This window comes from Plecotus auritus, assembly GCF_963455305.1.
Source record: "Plecotus auritus genome assembly, chromosome: 6".
Classification (NCBI taxonomy): domain Eukaryota; kingdom Metazoa; phylum Chordata; class Mammalia; order Chiroptera; family Vespertilionidae; genus Plecotus; species Plecotus auritus.
The window spans coordinates 82,958,956-82,983,200 of NC_137773.1; the positions used below are offsets into that span (position 1 = coordinate 82,958,956).

Here is a 24,245-nt window from a genome sequence, read left to right on the forward strand (position 1 = left end):
CGTGGGAACTGCCTCGGCCAGGAAGAGGCGGAAGGAACACCAGAGGGGAACAGCTGCAGGTGCAGAGGCTACCCTAGGCCACGTGGGCTGGGCCTTACTTCCTGGTCTGGGAAATAGGTGCAGACTCCTGCTGTGCAAAGAAGGTGCAAGGATGCTGCCCCCTGCCACGATTCTTCTCAGGCCACACTCGCCTGTCCAACCCTACTGTGCACCCTCTTGGGCTCAGCAAGGGACACGGGACCTGTGGGGTCTGGCAAGTGCTGTCCCCTCAGGGTTCGTAAAAGTTTCCCCACCAAATGGTCAGTCACATCAAGGGTCCCACAGTCCACACATTTACTCCCCCAAGCAGCCACCTTAGACTATAAACTGCTAACAGTGGCGCCAAGATAATCAGATCCCACCCAACTTTTGTGTGAAAGATGCTGTCTTAGGACTCTCAGGCAGTGAAACTAAAAGCCCACTTAGAGCCCAGGCTGAGTTGGGAGCTGACCCAGGGCAACAGCACCCAACCCTCCCAGAGAAGCCAGCTTTACAGTCATCCCAAGGCTTCCTCAGAATTGGAAAGGGGGTGCCAGGGCTCAGCAAGGCACCCGGATGGTCCCCTGGTGGGAGGGATGGCACAGAGGACAACAGTCCAGGCCAACAGTCCCAGTGGACAGAATCCTTGCCAGCAATGACCAGCCACAGACCCTGGACAGGTCCCTTCTTGCTAGTCCTCTGTTTGCTCATCTGCAAGATAAGGGGGCGGGGGTATCTGTGTGTGTGTGCCCATGGGACCTGGAATGTTGGGTAAGGCCTCACAACCTGCTATGAGAAAGGTTCTGAGAATATCCCTATCCTATGGGTGGGGAAGCCGAGTCTAAAGAGGAGACAGCCTAAACCAGGACTAGTGAGTGGAACTCCAGCACAGGCCTGCTAAGCTGATTTTCATGGTCAGTAAGAGCAGGCTCCAATCTCCTGAGTCACCAGGATGCCCAAGTCCACTTTCTGGTGGGGACTTGGTCAGGCCCACTGACCCAGGGGGAAAGCTATACGTCTAGGCCATATCCACCTGCACCCTCTGCTTCATGTGAACGTCCCGAAAGTGTTGCTACAGAGTGCACTGACCACACCCCAGGGACCCCACGTGGGTGTGGGGGAAGGGCTGTGGTCCAAAGACACTCACCTCCAAGTCCCGCTCCCAGGAATGTAGATGAAGAGAGGCTGCCATGGGACTCACTGAAGTGGGCACTTTCGCTGTAGGTCTGCAGAGAGACAGGCGGGGATGAGGGGTGCTGGGGTACATTTTACAGCTGGGGAAACAGGCTTGGGAGGCAGGCATGCTTTTAAGTACCCGAGTCATGACTTTAACCCACATATCTAAACCCAAAGTCCCTGCAGACTAGGTTGGTGTCCAACTTCCCCCCCTAAGCCCTAGTTTCCTCATATGTCCCTCTCTCCTGGAAAAGGGAAACTGAGGGTCTCAGGCCCGGCAGTAGCTCCTCACCCGGCTGGGGTCGAAGGAGGAGCTGTTCTGGTCGCCAGAGCCCCAAGAGCCCGAGCTGGGCCGGTCCTCCAGACCTGCAGGATAGAAAGAGAGAGAGGGTCACCCTTACTCCTGGCCAGCTCTAAAGTCAGTTCTAGCTCTCGTCCTCATCACCTGAGGGGAGAGGAGCCCTCATTCGATTCTGCATGCCTTCTGGGCCCATCCCAATCCAGACTAGCCCTGTAGTCTATCCAACCTCACCCGACTCTAGTTCTGCCTGTACTGACACCACTGTCAGTGGTAAAGTGTCCAAGACACCCTGGCACTTGGCATATTCCCACATCTGCAGCTCAATAAACAATTCTACCAGCTGTCACTGCTGGGAAACTCCTACCCATTCATCAAAACCCTATATACCATGCCTACCCTGGGCAGAGCCCTCACTCACACTGCGTATCCTTCCCCCAGCCCTGATCACACTGGCTGGGGCTTCTGCGTCAGGCTCCGTCTCTCTTGACCATGTGAGAAAGGCTCACAAAGGCATAAGCAAATGGATCATGAGTAATCAGCTTGGATCTTGGGAAAGTGTGAATCTCCCCTTGCCCATCCTGCTAATTCAGGAGGTAGGCCATCCCTTTGTTGAAACAGCAGCAGCTGTCACTGACTACCCACTAAGCAGACTGGCAGCCCTTCTGGGGTAGAACCCAGTCCCCGTTAGGGACAAACCACTGAGGCTCCTGCCACCTGCCTGCCAGGCTGGGACGCCAGAGGCCCAAGGTGTAGCCTGGGTTAACTAGAGTGGGGAGAAGATCTTGGTCTCAAGGGGCAAGGCAGGGCAGGGTGGGGCCCTTATCTCCCCGGACACTCTCCTAGGCACCAGGCACCCACCCAGGACCCAGAATCTCCCCCCCGCCCCAGGGCAAGAAGCATAGGCCTGCATCCTTCCTGTGCCAAGGCTCCCACCCCATTCCTCGGGGATCAGAACATATGTCCTGGACAAGCAGAAGAGGAGCAGTCTCAGGCCCCTCCTTCTCTGTGCCTCAGTTCCCCTCCTCTGTAAATGGTATTATGAATAAGTCCACTTGGCAAAATTAGGGAAGGGTGGGGGACACGGGAGGAGGGGGCCACTGTACCAGCACAACCCCACTCCCAATCTACCTCCAATCCCGTATGTTGGAGTTTTCCATACACTCCATCCCAAATCCTGCATCCCACTTCCTGCCCTCCCCTGCTTCCTTCAAATTGTATCCTTCTATTTCGGTGGCATTGTGTTAATCATTTCCCCCAGAGAACTGGTGTTTAACTGCTGTCTAATTTTCATGATTATGCATATTAATCTCCCATCCTAATGAATATTCATACATCGCATTTAGATTTTGTTTCCTAATAAAAAATTTCTAACATGATTATGGTGGGGGCGGGGCTGGGGGCTGAGGGGCTGCCTCAGCAGGTAGGGGACCTAGTAAGGGGCTCCTGTGGTCTCCAGGAATCCTTTCAGTGGTCTGCCAGGTTTGAGGTATCTGTACCAAAAGGTCCTGGACTCCCACTTGGGCTCTGGGAAGGAGAGCAGAGCAGCCAGTGAGGCAGGGGTGACCTTGGGTAAAGTGCCAGTAACCCTGGAGCCTCAGTTTCCCTCTATATGCACTTGTCTGTTGGCCCCTCACCCTCTGGAGCAGCTCCCACTCCTGAATGCCTGGCAGTGGTGAAGGCATGGGCCCCATAAGTGCCTGGCAGAGACAACAGGGTGCTGCTCTGCCCTTTCTGGAAGAAGTCCCAGTCCCTGTATCCCCTTTTATAAATGACAAAAATAGGACAGACCCTCCCTCCCTCACTACTTCCATTAATAGTTATTAGCCCCTCCCCCCACCGATTATGCATTTTAAGAACCCATCCCTTATTTGTATTCTAACTAAAACATACCAGCTGGCCAGTGCAGTTCAGTGGTTGAGCACTGACCTATGAACCAGGGGGGTCACAGTGTGATTCCTGGTCAGGGCACATGCCTGGGTTGTGGGCTCAATCCCCAGTAGGGGGCGTGCAGGAGGCAGCCGATCAATGGTTCTCTCTCATCATTGATGTTTCTATCTCTCTCTCCCTCTCCCTTCCTCTCTGAAATCAATAAAAATATATATTAAAAACACAAACTGAATCACTCCTGCAGAAGTATACTACTACTTTCAAGTGTGTTACTGAAAGGTTTGCACCTGATTGGTTCACATGAGACACTGGATTTCTCCCTTCCTCCAATCAGGAAATTCTTTCTATAACATGCATATCACCCCAAAACTAGAGTGAAAGACATAGCTGGCCAAGCATTTCTGAGCTGGAGACCACAAGGGCTCACTGGCAACCCCCCAAAATGAATGAAAAAGCACAGAAGGTTAAGATGAACATGTGCGCCGAAACCGGTTTGGCTCAGTGGATAGAGCGTCGGCCTGCGGACTCAAGGGTCCCAGGTTCGATTCTGGTCAAGGGCACGTACTGTGGTTGCGGGCACATCCCCAGTGGGGGGTGTGCAGGAGGCAGCTGATGGATGTTTCTCTCTCATCGATGTTTCTAGCTCTCTGTCCCTCTCCCTTCCTCTCTGTAAAATATCAATAAAATATATTTAAAAAAAAAAAAAAAAAAAAAGATGAACATGTGCATTCACTGAATGTCACAGGCAGACAAAGATACAAGAGGAGATGGAGGTGGGAAGGCAGGTGGCTGAGGAATTCTACTCCCAACTATCCTGTGCAAGGCAAACATCAAGTTCCCTTGCTGGAAATCATCCCTTAAGAGACACTCCAGACTGGGAGGGGCCAAACACGAATGTGCGAATCAGGAGGATGTGATGAGTGGGGCTGGGGAAGGTGATTCCATCCCATTAGCCTTGAAGTGAAGACACCATCGAATCAACAACAGGACCGGACCAGTGACCTTCAGGTGCCACACTGCTCTGGACAGTTCTCATGGTTTATCCCACAGGTTTCTTGCAGTGGCTGCTAATATCCCAATTTGACAGATGAGAAACTGAGGCACAAAGAAGATTAGTCATTTGCTTAAGTTCTCATAATAAGCAGCAGAGTCAATACAAGGACATGTTTTTCTGAGCAGGATACAAATATACATAACTCATCAATGAAGAGAAAACAATGTTTTTAAAAAGTGTCGATTTATTTATACTAGAGACCCAGTGTGGTGCATGGATTCGTGAACCGTTGGGGTCCCTCGGCCTGGACTGCTGGGATCAGGCTGAAACCTGCTCTCTGACATCCCCCGAGGGGTCCTGGATTGCAAAAGGGCGCAGGCCAGACCAAGGGACCCCCACTGGTGCACGACTGGGGCCAGGGAGGGACCGCGGGAGGGCCCCAGGGCATGTCTGGCCCATCTCGTCCAGTCCTGATCAGCCAGACCCCAGCAGCAAGCTAACATACTGGTTGAAGCGTCTGCCCCCTGGTGGTCAGTGTGCGTCATAGCGACTGGTTGAACAGTCAGTTGGGTACTTAGCATATTAGGCTTTTATTATATAGCAGCAGTCACCAACCTTTCTTTCTTTTTTAATATATTTTATTGATTTTTTACAGAAAGGAAGGAAGAGGGATAGAGAGTTAGAAACATCGATGAGAGAGAAACATCGATCAGCTGCCTCTTGCACACCTCCTACTGGGGATGTGCCCGCAACCAAGTTACATGCCCTTGACCGGAATCGAACCTGGGACCCTTCAGTCCGCAGGCCGATGCTCTATCCACTGAACCAAACCGGTTTTGGCCTTTCTTTCTTTTTTTAAAAAATACATTTTATTGATTTTTTTACAGAGCGGAAGGGAGAGGGATAGAGAGTTAGAAACATCGATGAGAGAGACACCGATTCAGCTGCCTCCTGCACACCCCCTATTGGGGATGTGCCCGCAACCAAGGTACATGCCCTTGACCGGAATCGAACCTGGGACCCCCTTCAGTCCGCAGGCCAACGCTCTATCCACTGAGCCAAACCAGTTAGGGTAGTTGCCAACCTTTCTGACCTCACGGATCACCAGTGGTCCACGGACCACCGGTTGGTAACTACTGCTCCAAAGGTTTCCTTAAACCAGCCATCGCCAACCTTTCAGACCTCACAGACCACCGGTTGACAACCGTTGCTATATAGGATACCAGTGTGGGGAAGAGATGCAGAGGTTCATTCCTCCACTTTCCTTAAGGAGGGATATGTGACTTCACTTCTGCGGGTGAAAAACCAGAAATGGGAGGTTTCAACATGTTCTTTAAAACCATGAAAATAACTACCAGTGAGCTGCAAACCAGCACAGACCTTTCAAAACCAATTCTAGAAAACACATGTGAGACATATATATGCAACTACAGGAGGAGGTAGAAAGACAGGAAAACCAAACCTGAAAGTATGAGGAAGGGCTGAAAATATAAGCCTCATAATTAATTTCTTGAAAACTAATGCCACAGCACCTACAGAAGACATTCTGGAACAAGCAGATCCGAAGACGAGAGAGAATCAGCTGCACAAAGATGGACCAAAGCATGAAACCAAAAGGTGGAGTTGTAATATTCATCTAAAAGTCTGTTTTTTTTTAAAATCCTCACCCAAGAATATTTTTCCCATTGATTTTTAGAAAGAGCAGAAGGGAGGAAAGGAAAGGGGTAGGGGAGAGAGAAACACTGATGTGAGAGAGACACATTGATTAGTTGCCTCCTGAATGTGTCCCAACAGGGGCCAGGGATGGAACCTGCAATGGAGGTATGTGCCCTTGACCAGGATCAAACCCACAACCCTTTGGTGTGCAGGCCAGTGCTCTAACTACTGAGAAACACCAGCAAGGGCTAAAAGTCTGACTTTTTAGAGGCAATTGCTCACTGGAATAGGTGATGGCTTTTTGCTGGGGATGGACTTGACTCACAAAGAAGCCCCACTGACCCAAGTTTCATGAGCTGATAACCCAGTGTACAATCAAATAAGCAGAAGCCCGGGGAACACTCAGAGAACAACAAACACAGAGGGGAGGTGAACTGCTCTCTCTCTCTCTTTTATTTTAAAGTATATTTTTATTGATTTCAGAGAGAAAGGGAGAAGGAGAGGGAGAGAGAGAGAAACATCAATGAGAGAGAATCATTGGTAGGCTGACTCCCACACACCCCCTACTGGGGACTGAGCCTACAACCCGGGCATGTGCCCTTGACCGGAATTAAACGTGGGACCCTTCAGTCTACAGGCTGACACTCTATCCACTGAACCAAACCGGCCAGGGCTGAACTGCTCTCTTGATGTCAAACAAATTAAAACCCTAAATGTGGTCAGGTGGGAACAAAGACTTCACGGCTCCACGCCCAACTGTCCCTCAAGTACTCGTGAAGAATGACAAAATGGCTCCATTTCAGCGAGAGCAGGAACATTCTATACTGTTTGGATAATTGCAGCAGTTCATGCTGCATTGATTTCTGCATTGGTGACCTATAATTGAAATTCATCAATCCAGGGACAGATACTCCACTTCCAACTGGAAATCAGAAATCTCCAAAATAAAGACTCAAAGAGAAAAAGAATTTAAATTATCAAGTATCTCTAAAACATAAGGAAAATACCCATTATTGAAATCAACAGGATACGACTAAAGTGGTCCTCAGAGGGAAATGTATAATCCTGGGCTCTGATTACTAAACCAGAGAGAACAGAAGCAAACAAATGTGGTCTTTGACTTAAAAATCAAAATAAAATAAAAATAAAAACTTTAAAAAGAGGAGGCATCAAGGAAGAAGAGGTAAGAGAAAAATGTCAATTGATAACTACTGATTCAACAATGAAGCAGATTGGAAGAAAGATCAATAACAGATAAAGGACAAGGAAGCGGAATCAAGGACAAAAGAACAGAAAAACACATAGATTTAGGGGGACACAGTTGCTACCTCCTGCCACCACAAGGACAGGTGACTTTATATGTGATGAAAGAATGCAACATTAACTAATTTTAAACATGTCTGAAATGAATTATTTTTTTGCCTAAGGAAATGGTAAAATGGACAAGAGGAGTAAACAAAATCTTAAAAGGCTGATTATAAGCAATGGGGGTCAAACAGGGCAGGGCCGTTTTCCCCAAGTGCAGAGGAACAAGGTACCACTTGTTGGAGACTGGCTCAGATATACAGCAGTGCCTAAAAGATACAGGCCAACACGACTGAGAAACGGGCAAAATGTAAAATAGATCTAGATAACGAAGAACATAGGCCATGCACAAAATTCAAGGAGCGTCTGTGGGTTACAACAACCATTCATTAGCAGACGTCACAACCAAGTAAAGGAGGAAAACTGGGGGCCATTCTGAGACATTTTTTGTGCGTGATCATATTGGACAGGAAGGAAACGCCCTAATAAGATAAACAGACAGAAAGATCAATAGCTAATCGATAGCCAGTGTCAAGCTTGGTCCTGCTTACCAAGCAAACAGCATGTGTTGTATGGTTTTAGAAACACCAGCCAATGCAAAAAGGGACATGGTACCTGCATTGGGACGGGGAGGCTAGGTGTCTTAGGATGAGTGACCTGGAAAACCTAACCAAGGGGAAAATGCAAATAATTAATGGGTGGCAGGAGGTGATCAGGTGGAAAATATGATGAAAAAGATCCCAAACCACAGCACAGAAATTATTGGAATACCTAGCAATAACCCTCACTTGAAAAGTACATGATCAGATCTTTAAAAAACTATATAAAATGACTAAGTGCTTTGTACTTCAATCTTCAAAGTTTACCTTAACACCACTAAGGATAAAAAAAGAAAACTTAAATAAATGGAGAAGATACCAGGTTCTTACAACGGAAAGACAAATGGTTCTTCACAAACTTATCTATGTATTTAACATTTCAAAATCCCAACAGGTTTTTTTTGGGGTGGTGGGAGTGGGGAAAGGAGACATGACATAATTATTCTGAAGATTATGGAAAAGACATATGTAATACTTTCAGCAATAAAGAATTATAAAAATAACTATTTTAAAATAATAAAAAATATTAAATAAAATAAAGATCATGGAAAAGAATCAGCATCTCTGAAAATATGCGAGAAAATAACCTAAAAACAAACAACTGAGGTAGGACTATAAGAACATCCTAAAGCTACAGTATTAACACTGGGTAGTACTACGGTAGTAACATAGTAACAGATAAAAAGGTAAAGAGATTGAAAAGCCCTAGCCAGTTTTTCTCAGTGGTTAGAGCATTGGCCCATGGACTGAAGGGTCTCGGGTTCAATTCCAGTCAAGGGCACGTACCTCAGTTGCATGTTCAATTCCTAGCCCATGTTGGGGTGCATTCGGGGGTGGGGGGCAACCAATCGATGTGTCTCTCTCACATCAGTGTTTCTCTGTCTCTCCCCCTCCCTCCCACTCTCTCTAAAAATCAATGGAAAAATATCCTTGAGTAAGTATTAACAACAACAACAAAAATCAATGGAAAAATATCCTTTAGTAAGGATTAACAACAACAAAAATCAATGGAAAAATATCCTCTTGTGAGGATCAACAAAAACAAAACAAAAAAAGAACAAAAGAACCAGGGGAAGTTCAAGGGTCTCTTCTCCAAAGTGCAGAGGTAGGCTGTCTCCTAATATTCCCAGTGATAGGTGTGTCCCTGGGCATGGAAGGACTCTGGCTGAGTGGAACAAGAGCGATGCTGAATGGGGGTGGCTCAGTCTTTTTACTCCTAACAGATACGCAGCCCAAGAAAGTCTGGAAGGTGCCGCCAGGTCTTCCATCCTCGTTGAGTTGTGAAATGGAGTAGGGCCCCACAGACCACATGCCTCTCCTGCACTCTAGGTTTGGGGGCTGTTCCTGCTGGAGGCCACACAATGTGTCATTGGGAGCACTGGGTCCAGGGCACAGGGATGTATGTTCTGAGCAGCCCCGTGAGTGGGCCAGATGTGTGCACTTGGCTGGAGATGTTTAGCTCAGCTGCAATCACTGTTAAGGTTGCTGTCCCCCAGTAAATTTTTATCTTTGCTCTGACAAGGACGGCATGTTTTCCTACCCTCCAGCATCTTTCCCGTATATCCCTCAACCTGATGTAACAAGAAGCAGACACATTCATGGCTGTCACATCTGAACTGCAGAATGGACTATCATCCAGTTCTTAAGGATTTCTCAGAAATGGCACCAAGTCTAAAACACATCAAAAATGAAAAAGACTTGACATCATAAAAATTAAACCAGCCCTGGTTGGTTGGCTCAGTTGGTTGAAGCTTTGTTCTGTATACCAAAAAGGGTGCAGTTTAGATTCCCAGTCAGGGCACATACCTATATGCGGGTCAGGACATATGGGAGGAATAGATGGATTTTTTTTCTCTCTCTCTCCCTTCCTCTCTCTAAAATAAATAAAAACATATCCTCAGGTGAGGATAAAAATAAATAAATAAATAAATAAATAAATAATCCCCTGAGACTAATGAAAAACCTCCATTATTAACAATAGTTGGTAAGTTGTGAAAAAACAGCTGCAATATAGATCACAAAAGATAAGCATCCTGCCCGGCCGGGTGGCTCAGTGATTGAGTATTGAACTATGAACCAGGTCACGGTTTGATTCCCGGTGTGGCCTCGATCCCCAGTTGGGGACATATAGGAGGCAGCCAATCAATGATTCTCTCTCATCATTGATGTTTCTCTCTTTCTCCCTCTCCCTTCCTCTCTGAAATCAATAAAAATATTTTTTTAAAATATATTTTATTGATTTTTTTACAGAGAGGAAGGGAGAGGGATAGAGAGCTAGAAACATCGATGAGAGAGAAACATCCATCAGCTGCCTCCTGCACACCCCCCACTGGGGATGTGCCCGCAACCAAGGTACATGCCCTTGACCGATTCAGCTGCCTCCTGCACACCCCCCACTGGGGACGTGCCCGCAACCAAGGTACATGCCCTTGACCGGAATCAAACCCGGGACCCTTCAGTCCGCAGGCCGACGCTCTATCCACTGAGCCAAACCGGTTTCGGCAATAAAAATATTTTTAAAATAAAAGATAAGCATCCTGCCGAAACCGGTTTGGCTCAGTGGATAGAGCGTCAGCCTGCGGATTGAAAGGTCCCGGGTTCGATTCCGGTCAAGGGCATGTACCTTGGTTGCGGGCACGTCCCCAGTAGGGGGCGTGCAGGAGGCAGCTGATCGATGTTTCTCTCTCATCGATGTTTCTAACTGTCTATCCGTCTCCCTTCCTCTCTGTAAAATATCAATAAAATATATTTAAAAAAAAAAAAGAAAAAAGATAAGCATCCTTCTTATATAAAAACTAGAGGCCCGGTGCACGAAATTCGTGCACGGGGGAGGGGAGTGTCCCTCAGCCCAGCCTGCACCCTCTCAAATCTGGGACCCCTCAAGGGATGTTGGACTGCCCGTTTAGAGGGATCGGGCCTAAACGGGCAGTCGGACATCCCTCTCACAATCCAGGACTGCTGGGTCCCAACTGCTCGCCTGCCTGTCTTCCTGATTGCCCCTAACTGCTTCTGCCTGCCAGCCTGATCACCCCCTAACACTCCCCTGCCAGCCTGATTGATGCCTAACTGCTCCCCTGCCAGCCTGTTTGCCCCTAACTGCCCTCCCCTGAAGGCCTGTTTGCCCCTAACTGCCCTCCCCTGCAGGCCTGGTTCCCCCCAACTGCTCTCCCCTGCAGGCCTGGTCACCCCTAACTGCCCTCCCCTGCAGGCCTGGTACCCCCCAACTGCTCTCCCCTGCAGGCTTGATCGCCCACAACTGCCCTCCCTTGCAGGCCTGGTCCCTCCCAACTGCCCTCCCCTGCTGGCCTGATCGCCACAACTGCCCTCCCTTGCAGGCCTGGTCCCTCCCAACTGCCCTCCCCTGCTGGCCATCTTGTGTCCACATGGGGGCAGGATCTTTGACCACATGGGGGCAGCCATCTTGTGTGTTGGAGTGATGGTCAATCTGCATATTACTCTTTTATTAGATAGGATAGAGGCCTGGTGCACGGGTGGGGGCCAGCTGGTTTGCCCTGAAGGGTGTCCCGGATCAGGGTGGGGGTTCCCTTGGGGTGTGAGGCGGCCTGGGTGAGGGGCCTGTGGTGGTTTGCAGGCCGGCCACGGCCCCTGGCGACCCAAGCGGAGGCCCTGGTATCTGGGGTTTATTTATCTTCTACAATTGAAACTTTGTAGCCTTAAGCAGAGGCCTGGGCCGGGCAGGGTGTGCGGAAAGCTTGGCTTCCTCCATCACCGGGGGCAACCCTAGCCTCCTGCTCTTTCCAGCTCCGTGGCTGGGGCCATTTCTGCTTGGATTTATGTATCTTCTATCATTGAAACTTTGTAGCCTTAAGTGGAGGCCTAGGCTGGCAAGGGCAGGCAGAAAGCTTGGCTTCCTCCATTGCCGGGAAAACCCAAGCCTCCCTCCTGCTCTCTGTGGCCGTAGCCATCTTGGTTGGGTTTATTTGCGTATTCGCTCCTGATTGGCTGGTGGGCATGGCTGGTGGGCGTAGTGGAGTGATGGTTAATTTGCATATTACTCTTTTATTAGAAAGGATTATTGCAAATAAAAAACGTCAGTATAGGGTGGGATTACGACACACTATGGGGAGGCAGCATTGAGTGGTTACCTGGGATCGTTATTAAATTTGTCTTAGCTTTTCCATAAGTAAAATGGGGATGATGATAATAACCTATTTTACTGACCTGTGAGGACAGAAGACTCACAATTAATGACCCACTGGCATACAGTGTTCAAGAAATGGTGACATAAGTTACTGTTGATAAGTGCTATGATTCCTTTTGCTAAAACGTTTATAAAGCAGCAAAAAAGGAACCAACCATTGAAACAGCCAACAACTGGGATAGATCTCCAGTAAATTATGCTGAGTGGACAAAGCCATCTTTAGAAGGTGACAAGTTGTATGGGTCTGTGTATCTAACATTCTCAACAGGACAAAATGGAGAGATGGAGAACACTAAATTAGTGGTCCCTGGATGCAAGTGACTGTGAAGGTGCAACAGAGGAGAGTGGGATGACAGAACAGCTCTGTGTCTCGATTGTGGTGGAGGCTTAATGGCGCTAAATGTAGGACAAATTGCATAGAACTATACATACACACACACACGCACTGGTGAGCCCTGAATAAATTGTGCACTGTACCAAGGTCATCTTCCCAATCCCATATTATATTACAGACATGCAGTATGTCTGGGGGCTGGGGGAGAACACGGGGCCTCTCTGTACCATCTTTGCAATGTCCTGTGAATCCATGATGATTTCAAAAGACCCAATGTTGGTTAAGGGGTGAGGACATTTCATGGTGAATACACGGCCACAGTCAGCTAGTGACTTCCCTAGAGGACAATCACACACATATGCTGCAGGGTCCTTACAAAGACCCAGTGTGGAAGCCACCTCTCCTAAGTGTTAGATGTTTACCAAAGCATGCCAGGTTTACACCAAGAAAACTGTGGAGAAATTAAAAATAGAGACTTCCTTTAGTCTGACAATGAGCACTCCCTGATGTCTCATGTGGCCTTGAACCCTGTAGTCTTTGGCAGAGAATGCACTGTCACGTAGAGATCTGTGCCTTAGGGTTTCCCAAAAGGGAAAGACTGGAAAAATCATTGTTTTAAAAGTCTTCCAATCCAGAGAATAACTAGAAAGCCTCGGCCTGGCATTGGTTGGTCATCAGTGCCTTTCTGACACCATTTTTCCAAAGCAGAGATGACCCAGGCAAGCTATGGGCAAGGCTGCCCACAGACCCTCAACATGCCACTATTTCAGTTACTTTCAGAGACACCTCCTACTTAGGGCCAGGCTGCTGATTTTCTGATAGGAAATGACCTTTTGAAATAAACTTAACAGAAGCAAGTTAACTTAAAGCCAACAGCAGGAAAATGCCGGACCGGGACTTACAAGGAGGTGTGAGGAAATTGTGGCTGGAGGACCTACTAGCATTTGGAAACTTAAAAACAAAACAAAAACATATATATATGTGTGTGTATACATATATATATATATATATATATATATATATATATATATATAATGTTTTTAATTGATTTCAGAGAGGTGGGGAGAGACAGAAACATCAATGATGAGAGAGAATCATTGATTGGCTGCCTCCTACACACCACCTACTGGAGATCGAGCCAGCAACCCCAGCATGTGCCTTGACCTGGAACGGTACCCTGACCTCCTGGTTCATGGGTCGATGCTCAACCACTGAGCCATACCATCGGGCACATTTGAAAACTCTTGATAAATAGTGGTGTCCCCCTTAAACTGACCTAGTCTGTCTGGAAGGAGGGTGACCCACTTACTGATGAAACCCTCCCTGTCCAGAGGGAGGGCAGGGGCTGCAGAAACCACAGAAAATCTATCTTCAAATATTTATAGGAGTTCCTAGAGGGGACCTTTATACCCTGGGCCATGGTTTTGGCTATTTTTTAAAAAATATATTTTTATTGATTTTAGACAGAAACGTCAATGATGAGAAAGAATAATTGACCAGCTGCCTCCTGCACGCCCTCTGGGGATCAAGCCCGCAACCCAGGCATGTGCCCTTGGCTGGAATCGAACCTGGGACCCTTCAGTCCGTAGGCTGACGTTCTATCCACTGAGCCAAACAAGCTAGGGTGGTTTTGGCTATTAAGGGCTGCTGGCCTTGTGAGTGGACACCAAATTAGGGACGATAGCTCAGGGCAGAGACCCAGGGCAAGATAAAGGCACCTCCTCCAAGAAGCCCCCCAGGGTCTGATCCTCTGCCTGAGGCAGGGAAGTGGAAGCACCCTAACTCCTGGGGGCTATTTCAGGGGGGAGGGATGTGGGGATTTCCATACCTCAAGGAGGACTCTGGCTGTCCCTGCTGCCACTTCCTCAGGCAGAGAGGAAGGCCAGTGCAGGGCAATGGGGGCGGCAACACAGTATTTCTCCCTTTGGGGTGGTGCATGAACATAAACCACCCCCTCAAAATCCCCCTCTCCTCCAGCCAGATCTCATTGGATATCCCAGTGGAATTCAGAAATGACTCCAAGACAAAACCTTCTGTCCTGGATCTCAGAGATATGGAATGGCATGGCGCCAATCCTGGGATCCCAGAAAGACGCCAAAGTCCACACAGAATGCTGGAGGTGCTGGAAACTGGAACAGCCAGCCTCCCCAAAGGCTTCCCGCAAATCCTCCCAACAGCCAGAGTGGACTCCCCAACATGCACATGGCAACTCTTGCTCACAGCCCTCCAGGGCTCCCATATCCTTTGGGATGAAAGTCCAAATCCTCACCATAGCACACAAGGTCCTGCATGACCTGCCCGCATCCCCTCCCTTCCCTCATCTCCCTCTCTCCCGTTCACTCTGCTCCAGCCACATATGCCTCCTCCCTGTTTCTCCAGCACAGTAGATGCCAAGCAAGGTCCTGCCCCAGAGCCTTTGCATGTGCTATGCCCCCTGCCTTGAACTCCTTCACCCTGTCTCTGCTCAAACTTCTCCTTGGAGACCAACCACAACTGGCCTGGTTTTGTAGAAGCTCCCTCCCTGCTGTTCTGCTTCCTGACCCCTGCTGTAGGTTCCTTCAGGCCATACTGTCCATCCTCCCAAAGGCATGTCAATGGCACTCAGTGCCAGGTAGAGTGACCAACTCATATAGGTTTCCCTGGATATGCCCAATTTGAATGCTCTAAGTCCCAGTAACCCTCTGAATCCTCCTGTATACAGTAAGGGCCAGGAGCTGGGCCTCTCCCAGGGCTTGCAGGATGGGCAAGATTTGTCAAGGGCTAAAGTTCTACATCATGCCCCTTCTAGACCACCGTTTTCCCTTTGGGGATGGAATGGAGACACAGGACCCCACTGCGGCCAAGAGACCTCAGAGGCTCAAGTCCTTGTCTCACACAGGACCCCCTTGTGAGTGACACAGATGCTTCCCATTCCCAGTCCAGGGGCCTAGGTTCCAAATGCTGAACAAAGGATGATATGCTGACCTCCAGACTCCCTTCGCTATACTCAACACAGATTGTGCGACCGCGACAGCAGCTTGTTCTCTAGCCCCGACTCCAGCTGCTGGACCTGAGCGCCACTCCCCCAGCAACTCCTCCTCTGGCACCCTGTCCATGAGGCTGCAGCCAAACTCGGCCCCACTCCACATTCCAGGTCCAGTGCTGTACCCTGTTCCTGCTCTGCTCCAGCCCACCCGCTACACAAGCTTATCTTTTTGCAAACTCGCAGCCCCAAGGCAGTGGGATCCTACCTGAGCCTCCAAACTGGGCACCAGCCAGGGAGGTGGGCCGGCTTTTTCCATTGGCCACTGGAAGGGGAAACATCTGTGGGGAGGCAAAGAGAGGTAAATGAGGTGAGGGGGGGGGGCGGGTACATCCAGAGATGCAGCTCTACCTAGGGGTCCTATCCCATCAGAGGGCCAGGCAGGAAATGGCAGCCAGGCTCACTACACACTGCCTGAGCAGAGAAAGGCTCTCCTGGAGAAGCCCTTAACCAAGGCCCCTGACAACACAGCCCACCACTGGCAACAATGTCCAGTGGAAGTTAAAACCTGTTGTTTACACAAGGTTTATATTTTTCCAGGTTTGCATTTTTTTGGATGGACTAATTATTTAGGTACTTGATACAATTTATCTGCTGTTAGATGTGATACAAAGTTTTCTTTAAGTTTCAACTTAAAAAAAGTGAAACCATTTACAGCTAATAGGTAGACCCTGCCTAGCCCCTCCAGCCGCCCAAAGGACACCATGTGCACAATCCCTGACTTGAGTGGCAGCGATATGGGGAAGACAGTCAGGCCCCACTGCTGGGTCAGACAGCATGACCTAGATGGAGTGTCTCCTATGTGCTGGGCTCTGTGCTCAGCAGCTGCCTGGGCAGCCCTCACCGTACCCTGACAGCTGATGCCTGCCTGCCCTTCAGAAGAGGAAACTGAGGCTCACAGAGGTAGGAAGCTGAAGGGACCAAGGGCTATACCCCCACTGGTTGAGTGATTCCCTAGACACCATCCTCCATCCCCAAACCCTGGGTGTTAAGTCCCTATAGATTAAACAGCTTAGTAGTATTAATGGGAAAACCCAACATCAACAAACCCTTTACCACAAAAAAAACCCCCAAAAACAAGCCCTAACAGGTTTGGCTCAGTGGATAGAGCGTTGGCCTGCGGACTGAAGGGTCCCAGGTTCGATTCCGGTCAAGGGCATGTACCTCAGTTGCAGGCACATCCCCAGTAGGTAGTGTGCAGGAGGCAGCTGAATCGATGTTTCTCTCTCATCAATGTTTTTAACTCTCTATCCCTCTCCCTTCCTCTCTGTAAAAAATCAATTAAAAAAAAAAAAAAAAAAAAAACGGAAAAAACAAACAAACAAAAACAAAACACAAAACAAATCTTTGCCATTTCCCACAGATCTGGGTTTTACAGATTTCATTTGGGGCTCAAGTGATTAAAGTAGCTGGAATCGAGGCCAGTGGCCCGTTGGGGAGTGGCTGAAGGCTCCCCCAAACCTTTCTAGACCAGCCAGAATGTGAGGGTGCATCTTTCACCTGAAGGTATGACTCTCATGTGGGTACCATGAGACTTGGGAGGGGCCCAGGAAGTGGGGTCCTGTCTCCCATGCCCCATCCTATGGGAGGAGAAACTAAGGCCACATGCTCAACTGACCCTGGCAGGAGTTAAGAGCATTGACTCATGGGGTCTGCACCCCTCTTGGGAAATGTGTTTGTGTGGCTGTGCTCCTTCAATTGGGCCGGCCTCTCCAGGGCCCTATTCTCCAAGATGGACCCTCTCCCCATTGGCGAAACTGAGGCCTACATTGGGGGAGGGGCTGGCCTAAGCCAGGACCAGAACCAATAGGGCCCCATGCCTGGAGGTCAGTAGCCAACCCCTGGGACTCGTCTTTGTTTTTTCCCCTAGAGTACCCGGGGCTGACGTGGCACTTGCCACAGGGGGCAATGGGCTGTGTCCTTTAGGCACTATGGGCCTCCTCATCAGCCCAGATAGGCCCCATACCCCTGAACCTTGGTATTCTCTTCTGTGAAATGGATTTGGGGCTCTGACCACATGGGATGTTGTGAAACCCCAAAGCGCATGGGTGTCTTGGGCACCTGGGGGCCTCAGTACACATGTCAAGCTCAGAGGGGAACGCAATTAGGTACAGGACAAGGGCTGCCAGACCCCCTTGTCTTCTCAGCCCCTCATCAGGCAGAGGGACCATCTCTAGCCCACTCAGGGATCATGACCTCAACATCTTCCTTTTCTAACTCAGGAAACTTAAGGCCAATTTAAATTGGGTTTCCTTTGTTTCTTTGTATTTAATTTTGACTGTTGCCTTTTCTACTTTTGAGAAACTAACCCAAAAAAGAGCTGCTTCCCTTTAAGTTTCTTTGTTTCAGTCTAAAAACAAAGTGTTTCAAAGAAATAAATTAACTCAGTTTCTGTGGGGCAGGTGAGAGGGGGCGCTATGGAGGAACAGAAGAAGGGACCTGAGCTAAAATAGGTGGCTGCCTCTGCGCCGACTTGGCCAGGCCACTCTCTTATAACAAAAAGGGACAATGAAAAATCAAGCTCTGAGTTTCTCTGAGAGGAGACACCAGGCACCTCACCCTCTCAGCCTGTGAAATGAGTTGTTTTTCAGCTGGGGAAGGGGAAACATTCAGACCCTTTGGACAGAAGAGGGAGGCTGACAAGTGGCTCGGGGTTCTCAGAGGCGGCGAAGGGGCCAGCTCTAAACCTGTGCTCCCCCATCCCCAAGCGGGTCTGTTCTGGCCCAGTAATCTGTGACTTGTCAGTTTAACAAAACACACACACACACACACACACAAAAAAAAAAAACAAAAACGAGTGAGCTGTACCCGTGGTTACTCAGCCAGGGAGGCAAAAATAAAACGGCTTAAAAATATGAGCCTGGCCCTTCCTGAGCCGAGGCCCGTTGTCTCAAGGGCTGTTTTTCTGCAGGATGGCTGATATTTCAGTTTGGGGACTTGTTTTTGACAGACCTCAGTGGCCTGAGCCTCATACTAGTGGAGGGTTAAATTCAGACCGAAAGTGTCCTCCCCCAACCTATTTCAAACCAAAAATGGTGCTTGGGTCGGGGGGGAGGGGTGAGACTTAGGGAGCTGTCCACAATGGGTTCCTCGATTTGTGTGGAAACACCGACCACCCTAACACCCGACACAGGTGGCCCACTGCACAGATGAACAAGCCCAGGACCCTGGTCCAAGGTGCACTCCAGCTACCGGCGCCCAAGGGAGCTCTGCTCTGGTTTCTGGTCTCACTGGGCCTGTCTGAGCTGTATGACCTATGGAAGCCAGTACCCTCCCTGAACCTCCACCTACCTGGCAGGGAAATGGGCAGTTCAGGGTGGATCAAACCGCCTAAAGTATAAGGATTCTCACCTTCCCCCATGGGGCCTGCCTCTCCCCAACAGTAACAATGGCAGTAATAGTAGTGGTGGCTGAGTGCTGCCCACAAATTCTCACACTGTTCATGAGGTCTCCTCCTGTCACCTGACTGCATTAGCCACCCTGTGGCTAAATAACTAGTTAAAACCATGGACACCCCCTCCCCACCTTTTTAAAAAAATCCATAATGTAGCAAATAACCCTGATCACATCCATTTTACAGATCAGGGCTGAGCATCCCCTTGGAGACAATGGAGGCTCTGGGCAGTCCCTTCCACTCTCTGGGCCTCTGTTTCCCCACCCATATAGTGGTAGACTGGACCCACTCTATGCCCCAACGAACGCCTGGGTGACAGGTGCCTTTGGAAGCTGATAAGGGCCCCACTGCCATGGGGTGTCAGCCTGCCCCCAGAGGGACACCCCAACTCCCCCAGCTTTACCTAGGGGCCCCTCCATCCAAACAAGTGTGAGGTCTGGCTGTTGGGGCTGTTTCAGTTGATGTTTCTTCCCCAGGAATCCTGCGGGTGCAGGGGGTGTCTGAGAGATGGGTGGAGCCTGGCTTACCATGCTGAAGTCCAGGAGGTCACTGAGCTCTTTGTCTGTGCCCACAGGTGCCATCCTCTGCGGCTGGTTCATTCTCCAGCTGCAATGGTGGGCTCAGGGGCCAAGGTGGGTACCTCAGTCCTAGAGATGGCCCTGCTTGGTAGCCCATGGTGGTGGATGGTGGCGGTGGTGAAAGTAGAAGGGGCAGGGACAGACACATAAGGAGAAACGGACAGGAGGGAAAAATTTTGAGTGACTGTGGCCTAAGTAGACAGATGGGGAATGCGGGAGCTGTTTTAAAAGCCCCTCTAACCATCCTGAGGGTCTGGGTCCTCCTAGACTGAGTCCCTTCCTGACCCTGGGGGGTGGCACAGGGCAGCCAGAATTCCAGCCCCTGGAGAGACCCCTGCCCAGAGCCCTCTGAGTTTGAACAATGAGGGAGAGGGGGAGTAAGCAAATGTAGATTTCCTAATTCCCTCTGCGACCACCAGGGACTCAAGCCGCAAATTTTAAACTGGCAGCAGAGTGGGAGTAGTCCCTTCTCCATTTACTAGGCCCCGCTCCCGCCACATCTCCCATTCCAACCACCCCCAAGTTAACCCGGGCCCCGCCTCTGGGAAGGGGGAGGGGCAACTCAGACCCCGCCCCGAGGAAATTTGCTGACCCCCTCCCAAGCAGCTGTCACAGCACGTTGAAGCCTCGGTCACCCCTAAATTCAAAGAAAAAGAATCCTCAAGGCGAGGCCCTCTGCCCTCTTCATGATTGAATTGGGGGGGGGGCAGAACGGGGACCTACCCTCAAAGCTCCCCTCCACCTCTTCCCCCCACAAAAAAACAACCCTAGCTTGTAACAACCCTGATGTATCCGGGAATTATTTTTAAGCAACTTTGAAAACATCTCCTGCTACCCGCCACTGGGGAAAGCGGGTTCCTAGACCAGGATCCTTCGCATGGTCCCAGGGGTTCCATTCTAGAACCGGGGGTGGGGGATCCACCTGCCAGAACCCATCCCCCCTCCAACCCCCCCCTCCCCCGAGAAAGGCGCAGAGCAGGTCTTGTTGTCCCGTAGACAGACAAGACACCCCTCTGGCTTCCTCCCCGGGTCCCCAGATGTGGGCAGGAGTGGCCGCGGGGACACCGCGGAAGCTGCGGGAACAGGGGGTTCTGAGCCCGAGGGAGACCCAACTTCAGTGGTGAACTCCCCGCTTTGTCTGTCAACTAGAGACTGGGTGTGAAACGGCTGCCCCTGGGCACCCCCTCCCCCGCTAACTTTTTTCTTTTGGGGAGGCCATGTGAAACTGACTTTTTTAGTATGAAACTGCAATTTTTTTGTAGGATAGATGAAACTGATTTTAAGGCAAACGGAGGGGGGGCTGAAACGGGCTTTTATACGGAGCTAAGACTTTTGGGTGTCACAAGGACTTTTGGGGACTCGGAAAGTATTTGGAACCACTTCGAAAGAGGGGGATCGGAACGTCTTCCTTTGAGGGGGAGGCCCGGGAAACCAACCGCCCACCGCCCCCCCTCCACAGCCGGTGCAGACGGCGCGGCCCAGGAGCCCTTTGAAGCTGGGGCGCCACCGCCCCTCTGCTCGCAACACCGAGCCGCCGCTGCCGCCTCTCCCCGCATTAACGCGGAGCAGATGTTCCCTCCGCACCCCCCCTTCAGCCCCCAGCCCTCAACCTGAGCCTCAGTTCGCGCGGCCGCACCTTCCCCGCTCAGACAAAAGGACTCTCCCTCCCTCCCGCGCTCTCCCTCCAAACTTCAGCGCCCCGGCTTGCCCCTCCCAGGGGAGGGGGCGCCCCCAAGCCCTCGTGTCGGAGCCGGGGGCCTCGCCACAAAGTTGGGCGGCCTCTCGGGCGCCCCCCGCGCCACCTCCCTAGGGTCTGCAAAGTTTCCTGAAGTGGCCGGCCCGGCCGAGGAGGGGGTGCGCGCGGGCCTCGCGTGCGCCGGACCCTCCACGTCGTCCGCCCCAACCTCCCGGCGCGCAAAGTTAGAGAACAATGACTCCGGGCCGCCGCCCAGCAGCCGGCCCACAGGGGCCGGGGAGAAGGGGGGCGCACCCCAGAGCGTCCCTCCCGCCCCAACTTCCCGGCTCCCGTGTCGTGGGGAGGCCCGAAACAACTTTGCACAAAGATGCGGGGCTCTCAACGCCGCGCGGCCCCGGGTCCCGGTACGGTTACCTGCTCAGTGCGGACCGGCCCGGAGCTGACGGGAAGCGGCACACGTACGGCTCCCCCCGCCCCGACAAAGGGGTGCCCGCCGACCCCGAGGGTCGCGCGTTGGCGGCCCGTGGCCTGGGACCCTCCCCGCGTGCCCGTATGCGGTCGGGGCACTGGAGGAGGAGGCGTACGTAGAGTACGCGGTGCCCGTTGCCGCGTCCGGTCGGCTCTGTCCGGCCCGCTACGTCCGCGGGCGCCACCGCTGCCTCATCTTCCTGCGGCGGGAGACATGTTCCGTCCCCCGCCCGCGCGCCGGCCACGCCCACTCCAGGGCCCGCCTACGGTCCGCCCCGTCCTGGGACGCCGTGAATCCCTCCGCCACCACCGTCCGAGTGGGCCCCCTCCCCCGGTTCTACCTCCCTTGCTCTCGCAGGAGGCGGCTGCAGCGTCGCGAAGCCCGGAGTCTGGGAGTGAGGGCTCCCCTGGGCTCCGTCGGCAAACGGTGCGGGGAGCGGACAGGGACTATCTTCTAGCGCGGAGGCGCACGTGGGTTTGCGTACATAGCATCCATGACGCCAGCGGGAAAGGTCCGTGAGATGGAAAAATAAGACAGAGCGGTAATGGCCAATCGGAGGACGCAAAAGCCTGATTGGCGGTGCCATCGGCCATTCGTGAAGAGGCCACGCCCTCTCTCTACGGACAGCGAAGAAAGGGGCGGGACTCTCCAAGAGAGAGGCCACGAGAAACGGCGGGGGTGGGCTTTGCAGTTTCATTCTCAGGTTTGCGTGGGCGCCCGCGCGGCCTCCCGGGCGTCGTCGAGTCTGCGTTCCTAGGGCTAACCCAGGTGCTGGGTGTTGCGAGCGGGCGAACGAATCAGACCCATGTCATGGGCAGGGAAACCAAGGCCAGCTCTGTTTCAGGGTCAGAGCCCCACGTGGGACTTGCGCTGTGCCTCTGACTCGCTGGGTCTCAGTTTCCCCATCTGTAATATAGAATTTGGACCTGCGTTTGAACAGGACTAAGGCCAGACCAAGCCTTCTGATTCAAAGTTCCCCCCCACAGCCAGGGGCTCCTCAGCTTTTGAAGACCACAGACCCTATAGAATAGGAGTAATAATTATTATAAATTAACTAACACACTCTTTCTTGGCTCCCTGTTCCCCCAGAGAAATAGTTACACTGCTTCCAGGCCTGGGAAGAGGCTACCATCCCCCTGACCCCTGGACACAGGGCTTCCTCACTGTTCGGGAACCTGCAAGGCTCATTCCCACCTCTGGGCCTTTGTCCTTGTAAACTCCTGGCTGCAATGCTCTTCCACCTCCACCTGAAGCCACTGAATCAACCTTAGTTAAGGAAGTCCAGGGAGCTGGGCTGAAAGGAAGAAAAGGAGGAATAAGGGGGTGAAGACCCAGGGAGAGGCAGGGGTTCCTAAAAAAGTCACAAGCCCCTCCTACTACACCTGAAGTAGGCTGATTCTCACCCTGACACTGTCTTCCTTCTGGCCCAGAGAGTCCCACACATGCCCCAGGCCTGGGAAGGGGAGTCTTGGGTTCTGGGTTTGAAACACTCATCCTTCCCACCTCACTGCGACCTTGGGCAAATTCTTGCCACACCCTGGGTCTCAGTTTCTCCATCAGGAAAATAGAAGGGTGCAGTGATGGGCACAGGGAAGGGCCCCACAGCTCCTGCCTACATCCCTAGGCCTCTTCACACTAATGGACCTGGGACTCTTAAGTGAGGGCCCCATAGCCCCCAGCCCTTCCTGGTGGCCCAACCCTGACTCCACAGTTCTGTGGCCTGTTCTGGCTTCCCCAGCCTGGGAGTGGTTTCTAGAGGACCAAGCTGGGGCTGAGGGTGGGCCAGACTCCTAAGGCTATGATTTTAAACTATAGAGTCTAGCCAGTGTTCCTGGGGTGGCCCTGGACATACCCCCAGAAGTGGGTGATGTTCCATTCATGGAGCATGCAATTACTGAGCACCGACTATGTGCCAGGCTTAGTGTTTAACATTAGGGCACAGTGATACCTTTGATCTGTCCAGTCCCTGTCCTCCAAGGCAAGCTGAGCCATCAGAGCTCCCCTTTTAGTTCCAAATGTGGCACTTTCCATTTGACTGTCAGGTCCTCACACATACCTGGGTGATTAAACCCTTGTCCAGATGAGGAAACTGAGGTTCAGAGAGCTCCTCCCTGGGGGCCAGGCCAGTCCACCCTAGGGCTCACACCTGCCAAGAGGTCTTCCTGGCATCCACAAGCCACCATTGTCCTCCCTGGGGAGGCCTGGTGTGGGGCTGAGTCACTGGGTGGAGCAGCCTGTGAGGGCCCCCAATAGGCTGCTACCTCTGCCCAGCCTCAAGCCTCGGGTGCACTCTACAGGGTCCTGGCACAGGGACAGGCAGCCAAAGGGGTCCTCTAGGTAGGCCCACAGCCCACGCCCATCCACCTGACTTTGGCCTTTGTTATCTGGATGCCTTGGGCTGGAGCCAGAGAGCTCCAGTAGGGGACCCTGTGGTGAGAGAGGTCACCCCATTTCTGGTTGGAAAACTAATGCCATGCCCTGGCTGGTATGCTCAGTGGTTAGAGCACAGACCCATGTTACCAAAGGGTCTCAGGTTAGATTCCCAGTCAAGGGCATGTACCTTGTTTGTGGTTTGATCCCGGGCCCTGGTCGGGGGTCGTGCTGGAAACAACCAATTGATGTGTCTCTCACTTCCATGTTTTTTTCTCTCTCCC

The 24,245-nt window shown here is 51.4% G+C and overlaps 1 protein-coding gene across 9 annotated transcripts in view; it reads right to left on the reverse strand.

The window, feature by feature from the left end:
* Positions 1-21,845, reverse strand: part of TCF3 (transcription factor 3) — a 38,457-nt gene extending 16,612 nt beyond the window's left edge. For all 9 annotated transcript variants that reach the window (XR_013960929.1, XR_013960930.1, XM_080674959.1 and 6 more), the window contains exons 1-5: positions 21,537-21,845; positions 19,376-19,507; positions 15,663-15,735; positions 1,487-1,560; positions 1,166-1,244 (exon numbers count right to left, since the gene is read on the reverse strand). Coding sequence is in view for 7 of the 9 variants with exons in the window: in XM_080674959.1 (XP_080531085.1) it covers positions 1,166-1,244; positions 1,487-1,560; positions 15,663-15,735; positions 19,376-19,447 (298 nt within the window). In the remaining 2 variants the exon portion in view is untranslated. The remainder of the gene's footprint in view (positions 1-1,165; positions 1,245-1,486; positions 1,561-15,662; positions 15,736-19,375; positions 19,508-21,536) is intronic.
* Between the last annotated feature and the right edge of the window lie 2,400 nt (positions 21,846-24,245).